The sequence below is a fragment of the Pristiophorus japonicus genome, chromosome 3 (assembly GCF_044704955.1).
Source record: "Pristiophorus japonicus isolate sPriJap1 chromosome 3, sPriJap1.hap1, whole genome shotgun sequence".
Taxonomy (NCBI): domain Eukaryota; kingdom Metazoa; phylum Chordata; class Chondrichthyes; family Pristiophoridae; genus Pristiophorus; species Pristiophorus japonicus.
Window position 1 is genome coordinate 177,577,844 of NC_091979.1, and position 26,019 is coordinate 177,603,862.

Genomic DNA, 26,019 nt, shown 5'->3' on the forward strand with positions numbered 1-26,019 from the left:
AGCGGTAAAATGTACATTAAGTGGGCATGCAAAATATGTGGAAAATCTAGCCCACTTATTAATCTCAGTGAGTTTTTTTTATCTTAGTGACATTTTATTAACCCCAATAAGAGTTTATTAATCTCAGTTTATTAATCTTAGGAAGTTTATTAATATCAGTGACAGTTTATTAAACTCAGTGGGCTAGAACCTCCACTTTTTTTGTCTGCTTAACGCCCACTTAACACGCATTTTACCGCTGAAATGACGTATAACGCCCACATATCGCCATTTTGGCACAAAATGGAAACTGGTGGCCATTTTTCGGAAACTTATCGGCGAGCGTTACTTTCCCCGTGTGCTTAAACGCTGAGAAAAAATATTACCACCCGCCCACTTTTTTGGGGCGGAATCAGCAGAATGGGCGAAATCAACGGCCATAATATCACCCAGCGTTACTTCTGCACGGATTTAATGCCGAGATTCAATATTAATGCCCAGCCACTTTTTTTTTCGTAAAGAGCATATTTACCAAAACTAGCAGCCATGAGATCGCCCTGCGTCAATTTCACCATATCGCCCACAATATCGCTCGACCAAAAAAATGCCCAGAAAAAGTGGAACTAACCGGAACGAATCACAGCGTTATGGACGCCATCTTCGAGATCACATGTTGCGTCCTTTAAAAGGCTGTTGTGCTTCAACCTCGGCGGAGTTCGGATGTGTTCTGCAGGTCGTTGGAGTTGATGTGAACATCTGTAAACACATCTTGACCATACAGTGACCGATTGGAATTGAAGAGGTGTGTTCGTCGGGACATTCCTTGTTTGTGACAATCGGTGGAAAACAGAGAGCTACTGCAATGGGGCCTGTCCTTTCTCACCCTTTCTTGGTAACCAATTACATGCAGTAGACTCGACATCACCGAAGGAATGCTCCACTGCATTATGTGCCCAATGTAAGACATGACAGACAGATGAGGAGGACCAGATGTTACAAGGAGAAGCATTCTTACCTCGACTTGCCCGACACCACCTGCCTTCGGAGACTGCGCTTCCACAAAGAGGTTATCACTGAGGTATGCCAGCTGATAAGGGCAGATCTGCAGCCTGCCAGCACCATCAGTACTGCACTGTCCGTCGAGGTCAAAGTCACCGCGGCACTGTCGTTCTATGCCTCGGGTTCTTTTCAGGCCACAGCTGGATATATTTGTGGACTTTCTCAGCATTCCACACATCGCTGCATTAGACAGGTCACTGAAGTCCTGTACGCATGTAGGAAGTACTTGATCAGTTTCCCTATGACCAGGGAGGCACAGAGTAAGAGGGCTCTAGAATTCTCCAGAATTGCAAACTTCCCAAGGTTCAGGGAGCAATAGACTGTAAGCACATCGCGATGTGGGCAACTTTTCAGGATGTTGAGGTTTTCAGGAACTGCAAGGGATTCCACTCCCTGAATGTGCAACTGGTTGTCGACCACCAGCAAATTATACTGGCAGTGAATGCTCAATTTTGGGGCATCATCCATGATGCAAACATCCTGCGTGAGAGCACTGTATTTGACTTGTTTAACAATGAGCCACAAGGTCAGTGCTGGATGCTTGGTGACAAAGGATATGGCCTCTCCACCTGGCTGATGACTCCCCTGTGTGACACCCACACTAAAGCTGAGAGGCGATAAAACGAGAGCTACAGAGCTACTCGCAATATTGTGGAGAAAACCATTGGAGTGCTTAAGCAGTGCTTTAGATGCCTGGACCACTTAGGAGGCGAGCTCCAATACCACCCTGAGCAGATAGCTCAATTCGTGGTGGTGTGTTCCATGCTGCACAACTTGACTATCAGGAGGGGACAAGAATTGCCTGATGAGTCTAACAGTCCACCTCACCAGAGAGAGGAAGAGGAGGACGAGGAGGCGGATGCTGACTGCAGCCCAGACAATCAGGCTGATGCTGAAGCCATGCCTCTGCCCCCCTGTAGACCGCATGAAAGGGCCTGTGGTGGCATAATAGCTGCAAGAGCCTTACATCAGAAGCTCATCAATGATCGCTTTGCCTGAAAGAACGTTAGTGTTATTTACAAGGATGACACACTGCTGGGTGTGCAGGTTATACATCAATGGTGGGCATCATCTTGGTGACAGTTAAAGTTTACGTTGATTGAAGTTAAGTGTGGTTATACCCTTTGATGTAAAGGAGTCACCTGTATGTAACGGTGGAGCTATCTGAGCCAATGTGCTACAAGGTTTTGCTAAATAAAAAACATTTAAACCGAATATTAGTCTGAAATCATCAGTATTTCTGTACAAACCAACCCTTTCCCACCCCCCCCCCACTCCCTGCTTCTCCTCCCCACCTCTACCCCTTCCCCTCTGACTCCAAGCCGCCTGGCCGAGGAAGTCCTCATGCGATGCTTCATTGGTGGGGGTTCGCCGGTCGAAGCGCTGCTTGAACGGATATGGGAGAGGACAGTCCCAAAATGGGAACGTGCTCCGAACCAGAAACAAGATGTTGCTGCTGGCTCTCATGTGTGGTTGGCAATGAGGGTGCGTCACCTTGGGGTGCAGTGCAGTGCTCCGGGACCACTGGGAGCCCTCTGCCAGCAGTGTTCCTGGCTACCAACTCCAGGGCCTCCTCCATCCCTTCCATGTTATATCTTATTTGTTGGACAAAAACTCGGTGCCAACTATGTTCTTGGTGCTTAGTGGGCTTTTTGCTGCTGGTGAATCTCCATCGTTCCGCCCACAACAGCCAGACAAGCACACACCACAACCACACACGCTTTCAGTGCCTCTGAGCTGCCTCTCTCTCTCTGTCTCCTCTTCTGCGAATGTCATGATGACCCTTGACCTCCTGAATCATGGGAATCGAGCATTACCATGCTGTTGCTAAGGACATAAGAACATAAGGACGACCACACTTTCCAGCAGAAGGTCAAAAAATGTATCGCTACCGCCTATTTGATATCGCTCGCGGTAACACCCATTTTCAAAAATATAAACTAGGTGTTTTGAAAATGGGCGAGAAGCCGGCGATCTGAAAACCCTTTTTTACCGCCCACACTGGAAATAACGCCCATTTTGGGGCGATAAGCCTAAAAGTGGAGGTTCTAGCCCAGTGAGTTTATTAATCTCAGGCAATTTATTAATCTCAGTGGCAGGTTATTAATCTTTGTGAGTTTGTTAGTCTCAGAGAGTTTATTAACCTCAGTGACAGTTTATTATCCTCAGTGAGTTTATTAATGTCAGTGAGTTTATTAATTTCAGTGAGTTTATTATTCTGATTGACAATTTATTATTCTCAGTAACAGTTTATTAACCTCAGTCAGTTTATTAATCTGAGTGAGTTTATTTATCTCAGTGGCACTTTATTAATCTCATTGAGAGTTTATTAATTTCCGTGAATTTATTAATCTCAGTGAGTTTATTAACCCTAGTGCGTTTATTAATCTCAGTGATTTTATTAATCTCAGTAAGTTTATTAATCTCAGTGACAATTTATGAATCTGTTTATTGACCTCAGTGACAATTTATTAACCCCAGTGAGTTTATTAATCTCAATCAGTTTATTAATCTGAGTTACAGTTCATAAATCCGAGTTTATTAACCTGAGTGAGAGATTATTAATCTCAGTGAGAGTATTTGAAATTTTGTGAGTTTTTTAATCTGTGACAGTTTATTAAACTCTGAGTTTATTAATCTCACTGTCAGTTTATTAACCTCAATGGCTGTCTACTAACTTCAGTATAACAACCTCGGCAACATTCGGCTAACTTGAGCAAGGTCTTTACCAAACTCGGAGACAGTCTCAACTTCAGCAGCAGCATGTTTCACATTACTAAAACAAAAATAATAATAAATATATATGTTTAACTGTAGAACAACATTTTATACAGTATACTTGTGTTATGTTACAGGGAGTCCATGCAATTTCTATAACATGAGGGCAGCGGGGAGCCTCGGAAGCAAAACGTTTTAGAACCCCTGCAATTGGTTAGAGTTTTGGGGGCCGGAATTCACCATCCCCAAAGGGACGGCTACCACAGAGATTGGGGGGGTGGGGGGCAATCGATAAAATCGTCGGCCGCCGCGGTCAGATGATTTTCCTTCCCCGAGCCATATTCAGCTCGGGGAGATTTAAGCGGTGTGCACTTCCGCTGGAAACGGTGCAGTGAAGCCGTTGTAAAGGTGACATTCCAGCGTCGAACTCTGCAGCGTGCGGACCGCTGTAAAGTGGCAAGGACCGGGACTTACAGCTGCAAAACGGTACGCCTTTTCCTAGCAGTGCGCCTGCGAGATATTCGAGTCGGTGCTCGAACGGGACACCGCTGGAGTGTTGCCGCGATCGGGGCCTTTTGGTCGGGAAAGAGTTTTATTAATTTTAATATTTTTATTTAAGATTACAACATCCACTGTATTTATCTTTTAAGTTTTATTAATTCTTAGTGATTTTATTTAAGATTACAGTATCCACTGCATTTATCTTCTAATAGTTTTATTAATTATGTGTTTTTATTTAAGGTTACAGTATTCACTATTTATCTTTTAATAGTTTTACTAATTATTAGTGATTTTATTTAAGATTACATTATCCACTGTATTTATCTTTTAATAGTTTTATTACTTGTTTTGGGTCCATTCAACCTGCTGAGTGCTGTTCAGAGATTTGCACATACCCCTGTACTTTTGTACAACTTTCAGGTCTGTCTCTTTAGTGGAGTCCTGTGGGCTGCAGAGACCTGCATGGCAGGTTTCACCCTGAGGATGGGAGGAGTGTTTTGAGGGCGACACCTGGTACACCTGCTCAGAAGCAGGGTGGCATGCAGGAGAAGGCGTCACTGTCAGCACCGTGCAGACCGGCAGCGGAGGGAGCAGCCACGATTCGTTCATTCTGCGTCAGACCAGTGTGCTTGCCGTCTTCACCGGCCCGAATCAGGATTGCGGTTGGCTGCTTGGGGACAAGGAATGTCCCCTGTTCACTTGGCTGCTCACTCCACTGTGGAACCCCAGAACCGTCCTCGGCCAGGCCAACATCCCCAGTACTGAAGCACTGACCAGACTTGATCAGCTCCGCTGGGCAGGCCACATTGTTCGCATGCCAGACATGAGACTCCCAAAACAAAGCGCTCTACTCAGAACTCCTTCACGGCAACCGAGCCAAAGGTGGGCAGAGGAAACGTTGTAAGGACACCCTCAAAGCCTCCCTGATAAAGTGCAACATCCCCACTGACACCTGGGAGTCCCTGCCCTAAATGGAGGAAGTGCATCCAGGAAGACACTGAGCACCTCGAGTCTCATCGCCGAGAGCATGCAGAAATCAAGAGCAGGCAGCGGAAAGAGCGTGTGGCAAACCTGTCCCACCCACCTTTCCCTCAACGATTACCAGTCCCACCTGTGACAGGGACTGTGGTTCTCATATTGGACTGTTCAGCCACCTAAGGACTCATTTTTAGAGTGGAAGCAAGTCTTCCTCGATTCCGAGGGACTGCCTATGATAGGGGAACCCCAGGACAGTTCCAGAGCATGCATACAATGATGCTCATTGTGCCACCAAGTGTATCATCGAGCAGTGCATAGACATCTGTAAACAAATGGACCGGTCTGGTGGCACCTTGCAGTACTCTCAACGGGTGTCCATTATTACCATGGTCTGCTGCATGTTGCACAACCTGGCCATCATGAGGGGACAACTATTGGAGGTCAAGTCAGTCGTACCACGTGAGGAGGTGGTGGTGCAGGAGGAGGCTGCTCAGGAGGAGGAGGATCCCCGTCGACCCATCGCCACTCTGGAAGGGCTGGTGCAGACTGGCCAGCACGCTCCTGGGGAAGGGTGCGTCCTCACATATATGGAGGTGGCTGACACCTTCTCTGCAATCTCCCGCCAAGCATTATGTACTGCCTGTCTGCCAGGTCTCGTGTCAGTAAACAGTATTCTTCTTCTGTCCTCCACACCGTCCATCAGTGTCTCCAACTCTATATCAGTGAACCTGTTAGCTCTTCTTACACCAGCCATCCTTCCAAACTCCTTTCCCCGTCAGGGCCTTGCTGCAAACCCTGGCCTTTTAGTAGCTGGTTCGTTAGAGACCCTTACCTGCATGCTGAATTTCTCAGTGGTGGTAACGTTCAAATTAAGATAGCCACACCGCTGAAAAATCCACTTTGGAAGGGTTCATTAGCGCTGGAACCCATTTGTTCACTTTTGGAGCTGAATATGGTGTGGTCCAGCCACAAAGAAATGTCGGCGCTAATGGCCACAAAAAGGTGGGGGGCAGTACCAGCTTTCGAGCAGTACTGAATTTCAGGCCCTTGATCTACAGTGTATAGCCAGGATGGTGGTTGGGGCACTACAATTGGCTGTAGCATTAATGGAGTCTGGAGGGCTCAGCCAATCATGGCTCCTTCTCCTCAAAGGTGACCAGTTGCCCCTACTGAAAATTGTTACGGGTACAAATTGTCCCCCCCCACTCTCGATGTTTTTTTACCGCAGCTGCAGTTCAGGTCGACTCTTTCGGGAAATTGTGCTCTTTGGTTTTTTTTGTTTTCATCCGGAAATCGATCATAATGACACGGCAGTGACAGCAACTGAGGGGCGGAGGTTGGCAGTGGTGCGTTTTCACCACCTTGATCGCGTCACCACTGCTCTCCTTCACTTAAAGGGCAGAGCTTCCGCATTTTTTAAACTTCACTCCACTGGGCCACTAGGGTATCGGCCAGGCCAACGGCCTGGCACCCAAGAGGGGGTGCTAGGCTGCCTGTTGGTGACCTGGCCGAAGCTGCGGGGCATAATTGTCAGGCCGACCTGTCAGTCGGCTGTCAAAAAAAAAACATGGTGGCAGCGGCAATGAGCCATCCTCTTTAAGGGAAACCACACGGCTGCTGCAAAAGGCCTCACAGCCTCACTGGACCACCGGGGAAAAGGCTGTTTCGGCACCGTGCGGCGGGCTGAAGATTTTCCGTGGGAAATGCCACCGCCGGGTGTTAGATCGGCGGTGCGCACGATGACGACGTGCTTAACACAGATTGGCAGCAGAGGAGCGGTAAGGGGGTGATCGGGGTACTCCACTCCGCAGCGTGGCTGCCGATTTGCCTGAAGGAACGAGGAATTTCAGCCACTAAGTGTGTTGACATTGGGCAGTGGCATCCCACAGCGTGGTGACAGGAATGGTCAGAGGGAAGCAACCCCTGTACATGATACACGAGCAAACTTTTTTTTAAAAAAAGCACATTCAGGAGCGGAGAGGAGAAAAAAAAAGAAAATGAGAAACGAGAGAAAAGTTACTTTAGGCATCTGACAGGTTGGAAAGATTAAATTTTTTTATGCACCCTAATTTAATAACGTTGGAAGTGAAACACAGACTCATTCACATCACACTTTAAAAAAAGAAAAAAGGCTTTAATAAGGGAGGGGTGGATAGAGGTTACAAAAAAGTATTTTTAATGTTAAGCAAAAAGATACAATTTGTCAACAGCTAACTGTTTTTAGACATTTATAAACTACATAACATTTAAGTGAAAGGCAACAATATATTGAGTGGTAAAATATATTATACACAGAACTGCAGAGTGGTGCAGCCGGACAGCAAAATAACAAATAGGTTCTGTACTATGACATTTGCAATATCAAAACAATTTTTTTCATATACTGTTATACACAAATCTGTTTAAAGCACTGATTTAATACGTAAATAGCTTAAAAAGTTGAAATGGTTCTTTTGTTCTTTTAAAAAGTATGTTCCAACTTCAGAAGATTCAGCGGGTGACACTGAGCTAGTCATCTGTCCACTGTGCAACTCCGCTTTCACTTCGGCGCGCGAGCAGTGCTGTAGGTTTATTTCTGCCTGGCAATAGCGCCTCAGCTCTTGGGAGTCTGGGCTGCACGAAGAATGCTTTTATTTTTCAATTAATACTTAGCAATCAGTAAAAAAAATCCTCAGTAGAAGGCCGTTCTTGGGAATGATCCTCTAGACTTCTCCTTCATTGAAAGGTTATGAATGCAGAGCAGGCACAACGGATTGCAGTGCACTTTAAAACTGTGATTTCCTCAAAAAAGAAAATAAAACATGGCTCATGACTATACCAGCAATATCAACGCAAAAAAGTACACTGCATTTTTATACAAAAATATAAAAGTTAATATTTTGTACAGAGCAATAGAAAATTGATCACAAAAGACATATAGGCGACGATGCTTAAGGCATGAAAGCATTCGTTTTACGATGGACTTGCGACTTTGGTCGCTCGCTTGTCTGTCCGTACTTCAGCACTTTACACAAAACACTGTTCAAAGTTTGTGCACTGTTGGGTTCAGCCTTCCCCAATCTGAATAAGTCACGAAAATTGGCCAGCCCAGTGCTCTTGGGAAACAAAGTGGAAGAGAGTAGGGATGTCTAGTGTTCCATTTCCTTAATTCAGAGCTTCTCCCTGCTGGAAGAATAGCAAATGCAGTTATGAGGATTGGTGAAGTCCAAGGAATTAAAAGTTTTAAATGAGGAAAAACTTGCACTTTGCAATTCACACAAAAGGAAGGATAAGACGGACTTCAATTTGTATGAGGCATTATTGCATCGCTCAGTAACATCTTGAAGTGCTTCACATTCGATGAATCACTTCCAGGTTATTGTTGTCAGATGAAACAGACATTTGGCACACAAAAAGATGAGCAACGAGATGGAATGACCAATTAACCTGTGACAGGATGGTAATGTTGCAAGAATGTGGGAGAAATGTTTGCCAAGACACCAGGGGCCGAAATTGCCCCTCCCAATAAGGCCTCTGGCAGCCGCAGAATGGCCGCCAACTCTCCATGGAGGGGCCGCCATTTTAGAAATAGCACATCAGGAGCGGTGTCCGGGACTGCTCCGCCCGCTTTCCCATTGCAGTGTGCACGTGCCGACCCCTTTCCAACTGGCGGGGACGCCCTCGAGAAATTGCCCCTTACCCGAAATTGGCCTGCGGGATGGGCCCCGCCGCTGGCCGGTGCCCCCGACTGTTTTTGCTGTCGGTGCACTATGTGTGAAATGGCAGCATATCCGCCCTTAAAGGGGAGGGTGCACTACCGCAGCCGCCATGTTATTTTCTTTTGTCGGCCAGTACTGCCAACAGTTAGCCTGGCCCGGCCGAAACCCTCCCTGGTGGCCCAGCGGACCTAACTAAAGCTCGCAGTGGCTCTCCCCTTTAACTGAAGTTGATGACTGATCGGGGCGGCAGACCAGCTGCGATGTCACTTCCGCCCCACACTAGACGGGAACACCGCACTACGGAGAAAAAAAAACAAAAGTGCTGAATTTCTCCGGTATCTCCATCTCCTGGACTGCAGCTGGGAAAAACTTTAACGGTAGAGGCGCCCTGTTTCGGACGGAGGGCAATTTCTACCCCCAGAGCTTCCGACTCTTTGAATAATGCCATTGGCTCTTTAATGCTCATCTTTACAGGTGGATGGTGTCTCCATTTAGTTTCTCATCAGATAAATGGCATTTCCAATATTGCAGAACCCCCTTAGTACTGGCACTGGAGTGTCAGCCTAGGTTATGATCTTAAACTCTTGATGTGAGGTTTGAAACACAATCTTCTGGTTCAAAGGTGGGGCGTGCCATGAACTGAGCTGAGACAACACGATGCTCCCCAAGGAGATGGTATGTTACCTTATGTACAATCTTAGATGAATCATCTTTAAAGGGAGGTCTATTTTACTGAGCAGAGCTGGTCTCCAGTCGTCTTGAGTAATCCTTGCCACTGGACCAAGACCTAGCTCTGTCAAGCCCGTGTGGTGGCTGGTGTGCAACAGCCACCACATGTTAAAAAAATCCATGCACAGGCATCTTCCACCGTTCAGGATGTAGTTCAGGTCCTTCATAGAAACACCTGTAAACTCGTCCTTTTTTGTCATGGAAGCAAGTTGTCCTCATTTCGAGGGACCTCCTATGAGTGATTTTACTGAATGCGATTTACACCATTAAACAAGTCCAAAACTGGACATACACCCCAGTCAAATAGGTTCTGTCTTATTTTAGTTCATTAGGTACACCGTGGGGTAAATGACTTAAAATTTATAAGTGGATTTAAAAACCTGAGAGAAATAGCCAGTGAGAATTAGCAGGTGGCCAAGCAAAACCAGATAGACAGCAATCCCACCACGGACTATTCCAAAACCCTGCCACTCAGTCTCACATAACCTATTGCTGACCAGCCTATAATCCTCAACATAATGAAGTAGATGCACAAGATTTTTTAATGCGACAAATAAAGAGAACTCAAAAAAAAATACTTGAATATCTTCAAGGGCAGCAGGACGAGAGGACACAGGTTCAGGTTCAGGGCCACTAAGGTCAAGTCAGGCAGTGAGGCCCAACTAAAAGAGTGTTTGAAGGCAGGAGGATAGACTCATTTAAAAAACATCTAGCTGCTGAGATAGGGTTGGAATTCTGTTAGGATGAATTTAAATGGGCTCAATGGATGAAACCAATGTTGTAAAGATGCTATATAATCAATGTCTGAGTCACTTCTCATTATTCTACTCCAAATGGCTTTAAAGTTAAACATAACTCTTTGACCAAGCTTTTGGTCACTTGCACTAATTTCTACTTATGCGGCTCAGTGTCAAATTTTTGGCGCATAATACTCCTGAGAAACGGCTTTGGATGTTTCACTACGTTAAAGGTGCTTTATAAATACACGTTGTTGTTGTTGTTATTAGCTAGAGGCAGCCAGAGGAAGAATTGGAATGGAATTGGGAGACAAGAATCATCTTATAGCAACAGGCCGGTAGTATATCATGCCACGTTGCCCACATCACTCTTGCTTGTCGTGCCCCTGCATGCGGAGACTTTAGCGGAAAGGGAAAAACTCTCAAGTGTACATACTTCTGCAAAAAAATTGATAGGGAACCGACAAAAACGGTTAGGTCTCTGTGGACAGTTATTGTGAGCCACCAGGTGGCACCTTTAACCAATGTGGTGAAGCATTGCCACTCCCGAGCCTGGTTTTCTGTACCGACTCAGGCCGAGGCTGGAAAACTCTCACTCTTGCAGAACCAGGCTCAGGAATGGCAATGCTTCACCACATTGGTCAAAGGTGCCACCTGGTGGCTCACAACAACTCTGTCCACAGATACCTGACCGTTTTTTGTTGGTCCCCTACCAATTTTTTTGAAAAAGTAGCTGAGATTATTATTGGAGCTTGGATGGACTTTCCTGGAAAAGGTTTGACATTCTACGGGGCTATCCACTTCCTACTTCACAAGTCATTTTCCTTCTCCAATTTTGCTTATGCACCACACTGCACGTGCCAATCTTAAATGTTTTTCCCAATAATTGTTTACATGTTTTCCCCCCCAAAAAAACTAATTTTGAAGCTGTTACCTTCACATTGGGGCTGTTTAACACAGAAATGTTGTTGCTTAGCCTTAGATCAAAGCTTTCACACAGCTGACTTAAAAGCTGGATACTGCAAGACAGATATAATGTGAGACAGGTATCCACATCCAAGGTGGTGTGGTGGGATGGGGCGGAGCAGTGGGGGGGGGGGGGGGGGGAGAGAAAAGAGTTTGTGCGACATTCCCGCATTCCCAACATTTTATCATGTCTGAATTCAGGTACGGAATGGCCGCCCGTCCCAGAGGAGTGGGGGCCTAATTTCAACGGCAAAGTCACGTCCCATTTTAACCGCAGGTCCGACCAGGGCCGGACAGTCTTGATCCTGCCAGGGTAGGTAGGATCCTGGCCATAGGAGGGTCAGGTAAATGATTTTGAATTATTAAAATTACATTTTTTACAGCTCCTTTTGGGCTAAGAAGAGGAGTGCACCTCCCCCAGACTTTCTGACCCCCACCCAATTCCTTATTTATCTTGTCGGGGACTATTTCAGTGTTGACTCCAGCCCACCAGCGGTGACATCTTCGGCCAGGAGTCAGTGCCAGTGCATGTGAATAAAGCCTGGCAGGTAAAACCTCCTGGCTCCACGCTCATCAAATGGAGATGGCGTGTGGGGGGTGGTTAAGGTTGTAGAATTCACAGCATGCTCCCACCCGTCTCACCAGATGGTTCATTGCCTGCTTCGAACCTCCAATTCCCACCCCAAGTTAAAGTTGGGTTCCAGGCTCAGAACCACATCAACGATGGCGCCCAGACAGAAGGCCACTAAAATCCTAGTGTCATAATCAGAGGATGTTCTAAACAAAATATCAGCCTCCAGGAAGCCACTAACCAGCAGACAAGAAGCTAGAGAGAGATACTGAATCATGTACAGATATCTTTCACACCTTACAGGAAAGTGTGCCAAATCAGTAGAATACACTTCTCCGATTAACCCTACCAGCAGCATAACAGTCTTAAAGTGAAATATCTTTGGATTTGAATAAGCCCATTATTAAATATATATGGTTTACTAGCCAGAGAGAGATTGGGACCTCACCTTGAATTGATCGTTATAATTCCAAGGTACCTGACCTGTTGGAATCCCACAGACAGAATCCTCTGCCATCGGTAAGGGTGAGAGGTTTGGCTCAAATTGACAAGAAGAATGATAAATGCGAATTTCCCCATTGGGGATAACTGAGGAGCCCACAACAGGGTCATTCTCATAGTAACAAGTTGCCTGTAAGGGACTGTGATTCGGGGATACTTTAATTTTACTGTAGGGAGGCAGAGGAGCGATGGGGCTTCTATCTGGGAACGACAATCCATTTCTTACAAGAGGCGCACGGCTTTCGTATTCATAAGAGGCAAACATACAACTGCTGCTACTGCTGGGTGACGGCCCCGTCAGAATATGCTTCACTGTGGTCCTTTGCTGGACTGCTATATTGCAGCTGTACGGAAGCTGTTCACTGTTATTTTGATCCAGGTAACAAGCTGTGGAAACCCCGTCTTGTGAGGCTTGTGTCGATCTGCAAGAAGACGGAGGCGTTTGATGGTGCAAGCAATCTTGCACTTGGTATGGTTGTGTGCAAACCTGTTGTCCATTCTGCAGTATTTGCAACTGCCACTCTGGCACTTGTTGCTGTGGCCTATTTAAAGGCTGCACTTTCAGCTGTCCATTTAGTCCCAAGTACTGGGGCTTCTGCTGCAGAGATTGTTGCAGATCCCTTTGTAGCGAATGCAATGGTGACATTTTATCCATGAGCATTTGATGCATGGTGACTTGCTCTGTACAGTTCATCGTTTGCGGAGTAGATCTGCATTGCTTTTGAGGGCTACATAAAATGGTATTCTGTGGGTTAGGACCCAAAGGATTACATAAACTCATTTCGAGAGGGTTCCGTGAGAAAGATCCCAGCGGATTCTGGATTCCAGGTTGTACTTTGTTCTGTAGTCTAGGCATACTTGTACTTTGGAGTCCAAATGGCATTGTGCTCTGTGGTCCAGAGGCTATTGGGTCCTGGGGAGCAGACAGCGCTGAATTCTGGGCTGCAGACACCATGGGGTTCTGGGGGCCCGACATCATTGAGGTTTGACGGGTAGGTACCACTGGGTTCTGGGGGCCAGACATTATTGGGTTCTGAGGGCCAGACATCATTGGGTTCTGAGGGTGAGACATCATTGGGTTCTGAGGGCCAGACATCATTGGGTTCTGAGGGCCAGACATCATTGGGGTTTGACGGGCACATAGCATTGGGTTCTGGGGGCCAGACATCACTGAGGTTTGACAGGCAGGTAGCACTGGGTTCTGGGGGCCTGACATCATTGGGGTTTGACAGACAGGTATTATTGGATTCTGTGGGCCAGGGACCAATGGGTTTTGATAGCCAGGTGCCATTGGGTTCTGGGTGCCAGGTGCTGTAGAATTTTGATTAACAGGCATTGCTGGGTTCTGGGTATTGAATCCAAATAGCTTCTGTTGGCCCAGCCCCATTAAGTTAACTTCTGTAGAGTCTAATCTCTCCTGCGGGAATTCATTAGCTTTTGGACTGTCTTTTGTAAGCATGTCCTCAACACATGACAGTATAAAATCTGTGGTGAGGATATCATTCAGATCATCTGGTATAGAAGTGTTGTCGTCCATTTTCATTAAAGTCTCTTCCCATTGCTCCAACTCCATATTCTCCACATCCACATCCAGATTTTGGAGAGTGTCGCAAAGGTCATTTTCATCAGCATTCTTTTGAGACAGAATATCCATTATGGTCGACAGTGGATCCTCCTGATCAAGGTCCATCGCCTCCTGTTTGGAAGAGCTCTTCCGATTATTGGCCACCTGCCAGAAGTCCCCTGCCACATTTACAACGGCAAAATCATTTGCAAAGGCATCGTCCAGGTTAAACTCTGATTCATGGTGTGAGATGTACACAGACGGACTCTGAGTCATCATGACACCCAGAAGTGAATTAGGATCAATTCCATTTTTCTGGTCCATAGTATTTGTCCCAGTAGAAAACTTCTTAATCTTGACACCTTTTCCCTTAGCTTGAAATGGATCGAGATGCTCTGAAAGCAACACATTGGTCTCGTACAGAACTGCCTCTCCTGTGGCAAAATTGAATGGCAACTGCATGGTTCTTTTATGGAGGTGCTCCTCACCTTCTTCATTCCTGAGGATAAATTAGTACAGGATGAGAGAAATTACTTGCTGTTCATATAAATCTATATTATTAACTCTGCATTTGCAGCTAAACAGTACTGACGAGTGGCTGCCATTGTGGCTTAGACTCCTCTGGAATCTGGATTTAGATCCAGTACATACCAATGGAATTAAGACTGCGGGAGAGAATTTTCCCCTTTGTTGCATGCTCAGTTTTTAGGCGAGAAAATGGTGATGGAGGCCCGTTTCATCAGATTTCCACCCCAACAGAGTAAGCACAGGCCCAAGCCCTCAAAGTTTGCAGATGATGTGGAAGAACATAAGAAATACGAGTAGGAGTAGGCCATTCGGCCCCTCAAGCCTGCTCTACCATTCTAAAAGATCATGGTTGAACTTCTACATCAATTCCACTTTCCCGCTTTATCCCCATATCTCTTGATTTTTTTTTTACATTTGTTCATGGGATGTGGGCGTCACTGGCAAGGCCGGCATTTATTGCCCATTCCTAATTGCCCTGGAGAAAGCAGTGGTGAGCCGCCTTCTTGAACTGCAGAGGGCAGTTAAGAGTCAACCACATTGCTGTGGGTCTGGAGTCACATATAGGCCAGACCAAGTAAGGACGGCAGATTTCCTATCTTAAAGGACATTAGTGAACCAGATGGGTTTTTAATGACAATCCAGTAGTTTCATGGTCACCATTACTGATTCTAGTTTTTTTATTCCCGACTTATTTAATTAACTCAATTTAAATTCCCCAGCTGCCATGGTGGGATTTGAACCTATGTCTCTGGATCATTAGTCCAGGCCTCCGGATTACTAGTCTAGTAACATAACCACTATGCTACTGTACCCTTAGTGCCCAAAAATTTAGCGATCTCTGTCTTGAATATACTCGTCAACTGAGCATCCACAGCCCTCTGGGGTAGAGAATTCCAAAGATTTACAATCCTCTTAGTGAAGACATTTCTCCTCATTTCAATCCTTAATGACCGACCCCTTATTCTGAGACTATGTCTGCCTGGTTTTAGTCTCTCCAGCCAGGTGAAGGGGGAGTTGCCAGCCTCCTGCCTCTGTTTCTTTTTTGTCTCGTTGTTGGGCATTCAAGCCTGGGAAACCTGACAGCAGACCTGCACGGCAAACCTGTATGGAGCATAGGGTCTGCAGGAATCTCGGGGGGGCAGGCCAAAGAAATAAACAGGCAGGCATTTTTTCCCTTCCCTCGCCAATGATAATCCAGAAGGCACGCTCCTCAGAAACCAGGAGTGCATCTGCAGACATCGATCGCTCCGGTTTCTGCTCTAACAAATCCAGCACCCCCAGACCCCTCCCAATGGAAACAAAATGAATCGCACCACAGGGTGGCATGGGCTACCCATCTGAATCACATCTAATCAAAAATACAGAAAGATTATTATATGATGTTTCCAAGCCTTACCTACAGGTAAGGAAAGGAAGAAAAACAAAGAACGCAAAAAAATTGTGTTAATTTCACCGCGTACAGGAGATTTACTCTTTAAAAGAATTGTATCCTTCGCAAGAAGACAGATCTTGGTTTGTACATGGTTAACATGTTGAGAGGACCAATTGCAGCTTGTGGAATAGCAAGTCTGGGAGAAAGATCATGAGGAGTAGAAACACCTGCATAGATCAGTGAAGCTGAATGTCCTGTTTTCTGCGTTGTACCTTCTATTGAATTCTTTTGTCAATTGCCAAACTGCACCATAAATATTGAGGACACCTTGTGCAGTACATGCCACAAGACTCTCTAAACCATTATATAAGAGAAAACCAAATTGAAATGCTAACTGAGAACAAACTTAAGAGTTCTGTGAACAGTGCACTTACGTCAAGGGCCTCTGCTTGCAAATTATGGAGTCGGGTCGTCCGCCCTTGTAAACCAGACGAGCATTCGACTGGACCCAAACCCAACTGCTTTGTTTGGTCAGCAGTCTGAAGACGGTCATTCCGCTCTCTCCAGTTTTAATCACTGAAACAGAACATGATGAGATTAGAAAGCATGAAGTGAGAGAAGGCTATTCGGCCCATCAAATTACTTCATCCACAGACCACGTACAATTTGTTCCCGCTCTACGCAGTCCCACTAATCTCAAGGAAAGGGTCTACAGAGCTTTTCCCCAACAAATTCAATGCAAGCAAAACTCCTAAATTCCATTCTACTCTTCCAATTGACCCCATTCATCCTTGACTAAGTACTTTGATATGGTTTCTCCATGGACCGAGCTCAGGAACAATCATGTTTCACTCAATACTGCAAAAGACAAAATGGATCAGGAACACAAGTGACTGACTAAAGTAAATGTTAGATTTTACTGATTCTGCAGTGGGGTTCGGAGCTGCGCAGTGGAGTCCGGAGCTGGGCAGTGGCTGTTAAAAAGTTATTGTGCTACTGAAACTTTATTTTTAAAAAGTTCTTTCTCAGTCGTGTGTTGTGTCATCAGAGTTCACAGGTGTTTCAATGTTCCAGTCCTGAACTCCAATTGAGGGTGTGGAAGATGCCTGTACGTGTTGTGTACGCACCCAAGAATCTCGCAGAACACTTGGCAAGAGAGAGACACTGAACAGGAAGTGGAGGAATTTAGGCAGTAAATCCGAAGGTGCGGTAGAAGTAAAACTTTCTTAGGACAATTTTGAAAGTAGAGGGATAGAAGTAGTAAAGCAAGTAGGTTTGGAAGAGAATTCCAGAGGGAAGAGACACAGTGACAGAAAGACTACCCTCCAACAGCAGAGTGGAGGGAACTAGGAAACAGCAGAAATCTGGAGTCAGAAAACCAAAGTTGTGACCTATGACCTAGCATTGGAGAAGTATTTTCTATAAAGGGTGGCGTGAGACCGTGGAGGGATTTGACTCCCTACGCTAAGCGCACGGCATTTGCTTGACACCTCACCAAAGTGATGAAGCTGAGTCTGGAATTGACCAACATGGGGAATGTGCTCACATTGTTATGGCTGGTCCTCCAATATACTGAACCGGTCCAGATGATCCATTAGAATCATAGAATGGTTACAGCACAGAAGCCCGTCGAGCTTGTGCCAACTCTCAGCTAGTCCCACTCCCCCCGCCCTTTCCCAAAGCCCTGCAAATTGTTAGCCTTCAGATACTTATCCAACTTCCTTTTGAAAGATAAAATGGAATCTGCCTCCACCACCCTTTCAGGCCATGCATTCTGGATCTTAACCACTTGCTGTGTAAAAAAGTTTTTCTTATGTCGCCTTTGGTTCTTTTGACAAACACCTTAAATCTGTATCCTTTGGTTCTTGACCCTTGTGTCAATGGGAACTGTTTCTCTCTGTCTAGACCCCTCATTATTTTGAACACCTATATCAAATCTCCTCTCAATCTCCTCTGCTCCAAGAACAACTCCAGCTTCTCCAGTCTATCAACGTAACTGATGACTCATTCCTGGAATCATTCGCGTAAATCTTTTCTGCACCCTCTTTGAGGCCTTCACATCCTTCCTAAAGTGTGGTGCCCAGAATTGGACACAGTACTCCAGTTGAGGACGAACCAGTGTTTTACAAAGGTTCTTCATAATTTCCACTTTTGTATTCTATGGACTAGATTTTACACTTATGCAGATCATCCAAAAATGAGCATTGCGTGGCCAGTAAAAATAGGTTTTCAGATCGGCAGCTTGTCGCCCATTTTTAAAGCCCCTAGTCTCCGTTTTAAAAATTGGGCGTTAACGCCCATTTCAGATTGCTTGCAGTAACGTTAAATCTCTCTGACCTTCTGCCGTAAAGTGTCGCCGTCTTTAGCAACGGCATGGCAATGCTTGTTTCCCGTGATTCAGGAGGTCAGGGGTCATCATTACATGTGCAGAAGAGACAGAGAGAGAGAGAGAGCAGAGAGGGACTGAAAGTGTGTGTGTAGTGTGCTTGTTTGGCTGTTGTGGGAGGCACGAAGGAGATTCACCAGCAGCAAAAAGCCTACTAAGCACCAATAACATAGTTGTCACCGAGTTTTTGTCCAACAAATAATGCATAACATGGAAGGGATGGAGGAGGCTCTGGAGCGGTTAGCCAGGAACACTGGTGGCAGAGGGGTCATAGTGGTCCCAGAGCACAGCACTGTACCCCAAGATGCCGCACCCCCATTGCCAATGACATGAGAGCCAGGAGCAACATCTTGCTTCTGGCTCGGAGCACATTCCCACCTCGGGACCGTCCTCTCCCGTATCCGTCCAAGCAGCGGTTCTGCTGTCATTCCCCCCCCCACAATGAAGCAGCGCCTGTGGAGCTCCTCGACCAGGCAGCTTGGAGTCAGGAGGGGAATGCAAAGGGGTAGAGGTGGGGAGGAGAAGCGGGGACGGGGGGGGGGGGGAGGAAAGTGAGGTGCATGGCCGCAGGTGTTGTCTGGGGCATATTTTTAGGTTGCTGTTGCTATTTTGGTGGGAGGGTTGAGGCAAGGGGAGAGGGGGCTACCTTGTTGGTTTGCATTTGTGTTCTGTAATGTGGGACCACTGTAATGATGTAAATGTGATAAATTTGTTGTGGGCGGGGGTGGGGTGGTGTGTTTTTTTTTAAAAACAGATATACTTATGATTTCAGACAAATGGTCAGATTAAATGTTTTTTATTTAACATAACCTTGTTGCACATTGGTTCAGATAACTGCACCGTTAAACACTGGTGATTCCTTAACATGAAAGGGTATAATTACACTTAACTTCAATCAACTTAAACTTTAACTGTCACCAAGGTGATGCACACCATTGATGTATGAGCTGCACACCCAGCAGTGTGTCAGCTTCGTAAATACCACCAACGTTCTTTCAAGCAAAGCGCTCATTTATGAGCTCCTGATGTAAGGCTCTTGCAACTCTGTAGACACCACAGGCCCTTTCCTGCAGTCTAGAGGGGGGCGGGGGCATGGCTTCGGCTTCAGCGTCAGCCTGATTGTCTGGCCCGAGGTCAGCGTCCACCTCCTCGTCCTCTCTCTCCTGAGGTGGACCGGCAGACCCTTCTGGCAATTCTTGTCCCCTCCTGATACCCAAGTTGTGCAGTCTGGAGCACACCATGAATTGAGATCCCTGCTCAGGGTGGTATTGGAACTCTCCTTCTTGGTGGTATGCTCCAGGCATCCAAAGTGCTGCTTAAACATTCCAATGTTTTTCTTGATGATATTGCAAGTGGATCTGTGGCTCTCATACCGCTTCTCGGCTTCGGTGTGGGCGTCACTCAAGGGGGTCATCAGCCAGGTGGCGAGGCCATATCCTTTGTCGGTACGGCTTTATTTTTTCTTGCATCTCTAACGGGACACTAGACCAACTCCCATGGAGCACACAGTTTTTTTTTTTACTAAGGACAGTAAGGAGTCCTGACTTGTCCAGGTTCTAATCTGTCAGAAGTTGACAGGTGATTGCTCACTCTCGAATGCTACCATTACTATAACTAGATCTGCAGGCTGTGCCATCTCCACCCCGGTGCTGGGCAATGGTAGCTTACTGAGAGCATCGGCAGTTTTCTGTGCCTGGCCTGTGGCGATGTCATAGTTGTATGCGGACCTGAGCGCCCATCTCTGGATGTGGGCCGGTGCATTCATATTTAGCCCCCTCATTTTCAGAAAAGAGGGATACAAGATTATGGTCAGTTTCCAATTCAAATTTGAGCCCGAACAGATATTGATGCATTTTCTTTAACCTGTAACCACACGCTAACACTTCTTTTTCGATCATACTGTAGGCCCTCTCGGCCTTAGACAGACTTCTGGATTCATAAACAACCGCTTGCAATTTCCCAAATTAATTAGCGTGTTGCAATATACACCTGACTCCGTATGACGACGCATCACATGCTAGTACCAAATGTTTACATGGATCGTACAACACAGGCAATTTGTTTGAACATAACAGCTTCCTAGCTTTCTCGAAGGCATTTTCTTGGCTTTTACTCCATACCCATTCATCTCCTTTATGCAGTAAAGAGTGCAGGGGTTCTAACAATGTGCTAAGACCTGGTAAGAAGTTACCAAAGCAGTTCAGGAATCCTAGAAATGACCGCAGCTCCTTCATGTTCTGTGGTCTTGGTGCATTTTTGATTGCCTCCGTCTTCGAATCGGTGGGCCTGATGCCATCTGCCGCGATTCTTCTCCCCAGGAACTCCACTTCAAGCGCCAGGAAAACGCACTTAGAGCGTTTTAGCCCGAGCCCATGATTAAGCCGACGAAGAACCTCCTCCAGGTTTTGCAGGTGCTCGATGGTGTCCCGACCTGTAACCAAGATGTCGTCCTGGAAGACCACGGTGCACGGGTCCGACTTCAGCAAGCTTTCCATGTTCCTCTGGAATATTGCCGCGGCTGATCAAATCTCAAACGGGCATCTGTTGTAAACAAAAAGACATTTGTGCATGTTGATGCAGGTGAGGCCTTTCGAAGATTCCTCCAGCTCCTGAGTCATGTAGGCCGAGGTCAAGTCCAGTTTCATGAACGTTTTCTCTCCCGCCAACGTCGCAAATCGGTTATCTGCCTTTGGTAGAGGGTATTGATCCTGCAGTGAGAAATGATTGATAGTTACTTTGTAATCACCACAGATTCCGACGGTGCCGTCTCCCTTGAGGACTGGAACAATTGGACTGGCAGACTCATTGAATTCGATCGGCGAAATGATGCCCTCTCGTTGTAGCCTGTCGAGCTCAATCTCCAACCTCTCATCATGTACTGTACCACTCTCGCCTTGTGATGGATGGGTCGCGCCGCCAGAATCAAATGGATCTGCACTTTTGCTCCTTGGAACTTCACGATGCCTGGCTCGAACAGCGAGGGGAACTTGCTAAGGACCTGGGCACATGAGCTGTCGTTGACGGACGAAAGCGCTCGGACGTCGTCCTAGTTCTAGCGTATCTTTCCCAGCCAGCTCCTGCCGAACAGCGTGGGGCCATCGCCCGGTACCCCCCAGAGTGGTAACTCGTGCACCATTCAATCGTAGGAAACCTTTACGGTAGCACTGCCAATTACGGGAATCAGTTCCTTTGTGTACGTTCTAAGTTTGGTACGAATGGGAGTCAGGACTGGCCTTGAAGCCTTGTTGCACCCTAACTTATCGAAAGTCTTTTTACTCATTATGCACTGGCTTGCGGCCGTGTCCAGCTCCAAAGACGCCGAGAGTCCATTTAACTCAACCTTCAGCATTATCAGGGGACACTTTGTGGTAAATGTGTGCACCCCATATACCTCTGCCTCCTCGGTCTGAGGCTCTGGTTCGTCATGATCCACTGTGGATCTGTCCGCCACTGCAACATGGTGGTTTGCAGCTCGCCTGCACATACGTTGGAGGTGTCACATTGTTCCACAGCCCTTGCAAACGTATCCTTTGAAGCGGCATGGAATCTATGATCACTCCCGCAGCACCAACAAGGTGTTAATTGCCTTGTATTCACCACCCTTGATGGTGGACTCAGTCATCTGTGGACGTGCAACTACAGGAATGTAAGTCCTGCCATGTGCATTTCGTTTTGAAAACAACATTACTTTGTTCACAGTATTTGCAGCAGCACTAGTGTGCTGGGAAATTTGTTTGGTATTGTCACTGGTGGAGATAAACGCCTGGGTATCGTTATGGCTTTACTCAAGGTTGTGGTCTCTACAGTCAAAAGTTTGCGAAGTATTATTTCATGGCCAATGCCAAGTACAAAGAAGTCCCGGAGCATATGCTCCAAGTGTCCTTCAAATTCGCAATGTCCTGCAAGATGCCTTAGCTCGGCAACGTAGCTCACCACTTCCTGGCCTTCAGACCTCTTGAAGGTGCAGAACCGATACCTCGCCATCTGAACGCTTTCCTTCGGGTTGAGATGCTCCCGGACCGGTGTGCACAACTCATCGTACGACTTATCTGTGGGTTTTGCTGGAGTGAGCAGGTTTTTCATGAGGCCATACGTTGGTGCCCCGCAAACAATGAGGAGGATCGCCCTTCGTTTCGCAGCATTCCCTACTCCTTCCAGCTCGTTGGCCACGAAGTATTGGTCAAGTCGCTCCATGAAGATTTCCGAATCATCTCCCTCCGAAAATTTCTCCAGGATGCCGACAGTTCTCTGCATTGTTGCGTTGGGGTTCGGCATCTGTATCTCGTCGCCAGTTGTTAAGTCTTGAATAAAGAGTCAGACTAGATACTGCAAGCTCAAAGTAAGTGTGACCATAGTCTTTTATTGCAAATCTCAGAGTGCCTCTCCAGCTTGTGAGGGCTTCTTATATACAGGTGCTCCCAAGGGATTGTGGGATCCCATGGGATAAGCCCTCTGGTGGATAGACATGGTAATTACAGGTTTACATACATAACAGGGCGGTATTATTTTTTCTGGGCGTTTTGAAAGTAATGCTCGGGGATGTGACCGAGAAATGGGCGTCAGTTTCCATTTTGTGGATAAATGGGCGATATCTGGGCGTTGCACCTCATTTCAGTGTTAAAATGTATGTTAAGTGGGCAGTATGCATGGCAAAATAATGGAAAATCTCACCCTCTACCTCTTCATGAATCCCAGGATACCGTAAGCTTTTTTAACTGCTTTCTCAACCTGCCCTGCCACCTTTAAAGATTTATGTGCACATACCCCCAAGTCTCTCTGTTCGTGCATCCCACTTTAGGATTGTACTATTTAGTTTATATGTTCTGTCCTCATTCTTTCTACCAAAATGCATCACTTTACATTTTTCTGCATTAAATTTCATCTGCCATGGGTCCGCCCATTTCACCAGCCTATCTATGTCTTCCTGAAGTCCATCACTCTCCTCCTGACTGTTCACTATACTTCCATGTTTTGTGTCATCTGCACATTTTGAAAATCTGCCCTGTACACCCACGTCCAAATCATTAATATACATCAAGAAAAGCAGTGGTCCTAGAACCGAGCCCCAAGGAACCCAACTGTATACCTTATTCCAGTCCGAAAAACAACCGTTCACCAGTACTCTCTGTTTCCTGTCACTTAGACAATTTCATATCTAGGCTGCCACTGTCCCTTTTATTCCATGGGCTTCAATTTTTCTGGCAAACCTATTATGTGGCACTTTGTCGAATGCCTTTTGGAAATACATGTACACCACATCAACTGCATTACCCTCATCAACTCGCTCCGTTACCTCATCAAAAAACTCGATTAAATGGTTAAACACAATTGCATTTAACAAATCCGTGCTGGCTTTCCTTAATTAATCCACCCCTAGCCAAGTGACTGTCAATTTGGTCCCTGATTACGGTTTCTAAGGGCCCGAACTTGGTGGTCTTACCGCCTGCTGCTGCCGGTCGTTGCCACCAAGTTTTTTCAGCGGTCTCCCCTCTGTGCTAGTTTCCACTGGGCCCCCCGCCATCGGGAGGTGGGGACCGCTGGGAACCGCTCACTGATGGCCGCTAGCGCGCAAGGAGCATAAGTGACCTCCCGCCCATCGAGCTGACAGATTCCTCTAGGCGCGAGTCGTCGGCAGCAGGGGGAAGGATCGCTGCGTGGAGGCAGGTCTAACCCCGATAGTAAGTATGAAGACCTGCAAAGGAAGGTTTGTGAACTTCTTTTATTTATTTATTTTTCAACGATTTATGTGGATGGGGTCCCCGGAAGGTCTTCCAGTGGTCATTTTTTTTGTGTAAATTTTTATTCTTATGTGTTCCCCCCTCCCTGGGTCCGACTCAATCCTCGGCGGCACTTTGGCAAGGATTGCATTTGCCGCCGAGATTGGGCGCTCCCACCCGCTGCTGCCCAGATTCATGGCATAAGCCCCTTTTTGTCTGCCGGGCGGTCTTTCAAGGACTTTTTTATGAAACTCCTGCCCAAAGAACCGTCAGGTATCTCGGCGGTCCTTTGGACAGCACTTGGGCAGAACTTAGCTTCCACCAAGTTCGGGCCTATAATCTTCCCCACTACTCAGGTTAAACTGACTGGCCTGTAGTTGCTGAGTTTATTTGTACAGCACTTTTTTGACAGACATCCGGCGTCCCGCCTGCTGTCAAGCTCCGGCCTCCCCTCCCGGCCGGGGGCGAGAGCGAGAGCGAGAGGGGCCGGAGCGAGAGAGAGAGGCCGGGCTGGGAAAGAAGGAGGCTGGGGGATGCGGCGGGGGGGGGGTGTGGGGGGGGGGGGGGAGGGAAGGGCGTGAAAGAGAGAGGTTGGGGGTGGAGTAGCGAGATAGAGGCTGGGGGAGAGTGAGGGTGGGGTGTTGAGAGAGGGGCCTGGGGGGAGGGGGTGGGGGGAGAAAAGAGAGAGGTTCTGGGGAGGAGAGACACACACGGGGGGAGGGGGGGGAAATCGGAGGCGAGAGGGAACTCAGAAGACAGATCACTTACTTCTAACCCCCTACAAGTGACATAATTGGAGTGGATGATATCCAGAAGTCACAACACTGTCACCATTCACTTCATACCTAATAAACCGGTTAAGAATCCGTACACAATGTCCCATCTATTGTGTGCGTGTGCGTGTGCGTGTGCGTGTGTGTGTGTGTGTGTGTGTGTGTGTGTGTGTGTGGGGGGCGGGCAAGGCATGCACTGGGGTAAGGCACTTCAGCTGGGGGAGGGATGTACTTGGACTGGGGTACAGAACTTTGGCTGGCCCTTGCTGTCTTCTGGGGAGCTCTGTCCTCTGTCGCTTCAGGAAGTTAAAGTGAATCGAGTTACAATTTGCAAAGTCAATGAGACCTTGGGATGGGCGGTTCCAGTGACACATTCCTGTGAAACTTCAGGGTGTGACGTATCCTCCAAGGGGACCAATCAGAAACAAAGGGTGGATGGAGCATGTTGGTCAGTACATCATGCATCCTTTATTTTTGCACCCTTTTTTGAACATTGGTGTAACATTTGCAATTCTCCAGTCCTCTGGCACTATCCCCGTATCTATGGAGGACTGGAATATTATGGCCAGTACCTCCGTGATTTCCGTCCTCAATTCCGTCAGCATCCTAGTCTACTTGTAGTACAGCCAGCCTTTCTAATACCTCCTCTTTATCAATTTTTTTCCTATCAAGTGGCCCCACTTCACTATGTCTATGTCAGCATTCTCTTCCTTGGTGAACACAAATGCAAAGTACTCATTTAGTACCGCTGCCATACCCTCTGCCTCCATGCATAGGTCTCCTTTTTGGTCCCTCATTGGCCCCACCCCTCCTTTTACTACCCATTTACTATTTATATGTTGATAGAAGACTTTTGGATTGCCTAATATGTTGGCTGCCATTCTATTCTCATACCCTCTCTTTGCCCCTCTTATTTTCTTTTTCACTTCTCCTCTGACCTTTCTATATATAGCCTGATCCTCAGATGTATTTGCAACCTGACATCTCTCATACGTGCTCTTTTTCTGCTTCATCATATTCTCTATCTGTTTCGTCATCCAAATAGCTCCGACTTTAGTTGCCCTACCTTTCCCCCTCGTGGGAATGTACCTCGACTGTACCCAAACTATTTCCCCATTACAGTGTTGCCTGCCAATATTTGATTGTTTAATCTAATAGTGTCTTTCCAATACGTCCTGTTGCCTCCCATTCAGCAGTCTAGTATCCTGTACCTTGCAACATATACACAGTCCCGTTCACTAG

At 46.7% G+C, this 26,019-nt stretch overlaps 1 protein-coding gene across 2 annotated transcripts in view; it reads right to left on the reverse strand.

The window, feature by feature from the left end:
* Positions 1–7,370: 7,370 nt before the first annotated feature.
* ahr2 (aryl hydrocarbon receptor 2) overlaps positions 7,371–26,019 on the reverse strand; it is a 217,442-nt gene continuing 198,793 nt past the window's right edge. Inside the window, exons 9-11 of one of the 2 annotated variants that reach the window (XM_070876058.1) lie at positions 16,336–16,477; positions 12,385–14,500; positions 7,371–8,397 (exon numbers count right to left, since the gene is read on the reverse strand). In XM_070876058.1, coding sequence (XP_070732159.1) covers positions 8,380–8,397; positions 12,385–14,500; positions 16,336–16,477 — 2,276 coding nt within the window. In that variant the 3' untranslated portion in view covers positions 7,371–8,379. Of the gene's footprint in view, positions 8,401–12,384; positions 14,501–16,335; positions 16,478–26,019 lie in introns of both variants that reach the window. The other variant, XM_070876057.1, reaches the window with a different exon arrangement.